Source organism: Condylura cristata, unplaced genomic scaffold (assembly GCF_000260355.1).
Source record: "Condylura cristata isolate star-nosed mole 26May11 unplaced genomic scaffold, ConCri1.0 scaffold00045, whole genome shotgun sequence".
Lineage (NCBI taxonomy): Eukaryota > Metazoa > Chordata > Mammalia > Eulipotyphla > Talpidae > Condylura > Condylura cristata.
This window is the reverse complement of record NW_004567146.1, coordinates 2,038,179-2,040,996: the sequence shown is the minus strand read 5'-3', so window position 1 is coordinate 2,040,996 and position 2,818 is coordinate 2,038,179. Positions and strand designations below refer to the sequence as shown.

General features: G+C 43.1%; 1 gene segment (V, D, J or C); it reads left to right on the top strand.

Moving 5' to 3' along the window:
* Positions 1–2,024: 2,024 nt before the first annotated feature.
* On the top strand, positions 2,025–2,614 carry LOC101630258. The segment is given in 2 exon segments: positions 2,025–2,073; positions 2,262–2,614. Coding segments are annotated over 2 exon segments (402 nt in total).
* The last annotated feature ends 204 nt before the right edge of the window (positions 2,615–2,818 follow it).

The following is a 2,818-nucleotide window of genomic DNA, read 5'->3' as shown; positions in this document are numbered from 1 at the left end:
GGGAGGCTGTGGGGGAAGCCTAGCGCAAACCTGGAGGGTGCAGGAGGGGCTGAGCAGAGCAGACTTGGGGGAGGGTACTCTTTTCCCTAGCAATGTTCTAGGCCATGGCCACCTCAGAGTCCTCCCAGCTCTTCAGTTTTTCATGAGAGAGAAATGCTAAATTACATATCTCTTAATTTAAATAAAATCTTTTTTACACAATAAATACAGCTATGATGTCTATAGGATGTGGAAGTTTCATTGCGTCTCTGGTTTTTCTAAGCACATTCATAACTTGAGCTCAAATGGAGAGCTCTTGGGGACAAGTTTCTCACTATATACATAAAACAGCCTCAACTCTGCTTTAGCTGAAGCAGAGTTAGTTTTAGTGGTTTCAAGAATTTCTACGGCATTCAAGGTAAAACTATGTGGTGAAGCTGAGAGTGAGGATAAAGTGACATGGGGTTATCCCCACTATGAGTGTTGAAAGTAGTGATTTATGAAAAACAATAGCACTGCAAACCTCAGCGAAGCTCGTTATAACAAATACATGTTCTCATGGATCTGCTAGAGAGGTGGAGCAGAAGTCCCAGGATTTAAGAGTCAAAGAGTTTACTGATTAGATGGAAAGGACACATGCCAGTGGAGTGTGAACTCTGCTGTGTTTGTACTGAGATTTCTGTTGTTTTTAAAAATGCTTTGCTTTCAAATTTGTGTGTTTTCAAGGTTCTTTATATTCCAAATCCCACCGTAATTCATGTGTGTGGTTTGAAAAACATGGACATTTTCAGAAATACACACACTGAGCTATGGCAGTAATTCTTATACATAAGCACTGAATAGAAATTTCTGAATTGGATTTTTCTTTTTTGAAAAGATTTATTTATTTATGCATACAAGGACCAGAGTACAGGCCAGAGGAGCAGGGGGTGAGAGGATTCACCAGAGACAGAGTGGGGAGCAGAATAAGCAGATCTACTGAAACATACTGCTGAGGGGAACAGAGGGAAGGTCAGGAGAAGTCTGCTGTGCCATGTGGGTCACCTCCCTGGCGGGGGATTGCAGACAACTCCACAGTGCTGCGCTTTAACCTGTTGTGCCACCAGGGAAGGACCCCCGAATTGGTTTTTATGCATACACATAATAGACATACACACCCATGATGCATGTATGTTTTTCCTTACTGTTACTTAACATGGTACACACAGTTGACAGACTATGAATCTGGAGGCAAGATGTGAAATCATTAACAACAAAATACTTCTCATGCCACTTCTATTGGATTATTTTATTGGTTTCCATGACTGGCAAGGCATAAACAAAGACTGAGACTTAACATTTGCCTTCCTGTTTGAGAGTCAAAACTCCATGGGTAATTTTCACCTTATTCTCTTGTGAGAGGAAGAGACATATATAAGACCAAAAGTTACATAACTCAGTGTAGTTCATGATAAATTATGTTGTATAAAATACTTACATTTCCCATCACAAAAGAATTAATTGAACATGCCTAAATTTTTTAAACAGTTTATTTTTACATCATTTTGTGCCTTTTTCCACCTCAGCTATAATCCCCGTGGACTTCCTATCACCAAATCACCCATGTGCCATCACCACAGTCCCACTTCCCCTCTCCCCCACTCCCCATTTCATCCCCATAAAATGTCTTGTTCCATTATTATTTCTCCCCCCCTACCCCCCCGCGCCCCAGTCCTTTATGCTCCTGCTATGAGTGAAACCATTTGGTATTTTTCTTTTTCTTTCTGGCTTATTTCACTGAGCAAAACATGCGTAAATTTTAACTCCCTTTATTTCATGTCCGATGAGTTATAATTAGACAAAACAGGTGCTCAGAATCTAGCATTTCCCACCTGACAGGAAGCACGTGACATGACACAGGTAGGCTTGTCCTATATCTGCCGACTCTGTTTCCTGTATGGGAGTAGAAGCCTCACACGGCCCAGTGATTCTGCCTATACCTCTTGAGCACAGGGTAGAGAATTGAGATAGAACAGAGGACACTTGACTCAAGGAAGAACACCGACATGCTGATCGCCCATGTGCTGAGAGCAGCCATAGCTGCTGTCTGTCTTGGTAAGGAGGGCAAGGCACAGGACAGACCTCCTCATGGTTCCCAAGGTTGTGGGGAAGAGCAGAACTTCACTGTTTGATCAGACTTAAAAGGAGGGTTAAAGGACAGTGGAACCAGACCCCTGGGTTTTCACACTTCATGCCTCATGGGTACAAATATGGGATTGGTCTTTCTTTTCTCTTCCCTGCAGGAAACAGTTGGACCCAGAAAGTAACTCAACCCCAGTCTATAGTTTCTGTGGTGGAGAAGGAGGCAGCAACCTTGCGCTGTGATTATGAAGTTAAAGGTTTTAATTATTATTTATTCTGGTACAAACAACCACCAGGTGGGCAAATGACTTTCCTTATTCATCAAAGCGCTTATAATGAACAAGGAGAAACAAAGGACCAGTATTCTCTGGACTTCAAGAGAAATGACAATTCCATCAACCTCACCATCACAGCTTCACAGCTGGGGGACTCGGCAGTGTATTTCTGTGCTCTGAGAGATACCACAGTGATGTGGGTGCCTTTGGGGCCCCCACAAAAACCTCAGCATGACTAGGGCCCTTGGGGGAGACTCCATCACAGCCAGGAAGAGGCAGGACTTGTCAGCATAGCTGGGGGTTTGATAAAGAAACCTCAGTTCAGTTCATAAGGAATGCCTGTATGGATGCTTCATTAAAAACATAGGTAACGACTCTCCCTGGTGGTACAGCGGGTTAAAGCACAGCACTAAGAAGCTAAAGCCACTTCAGCATGAGTCGAT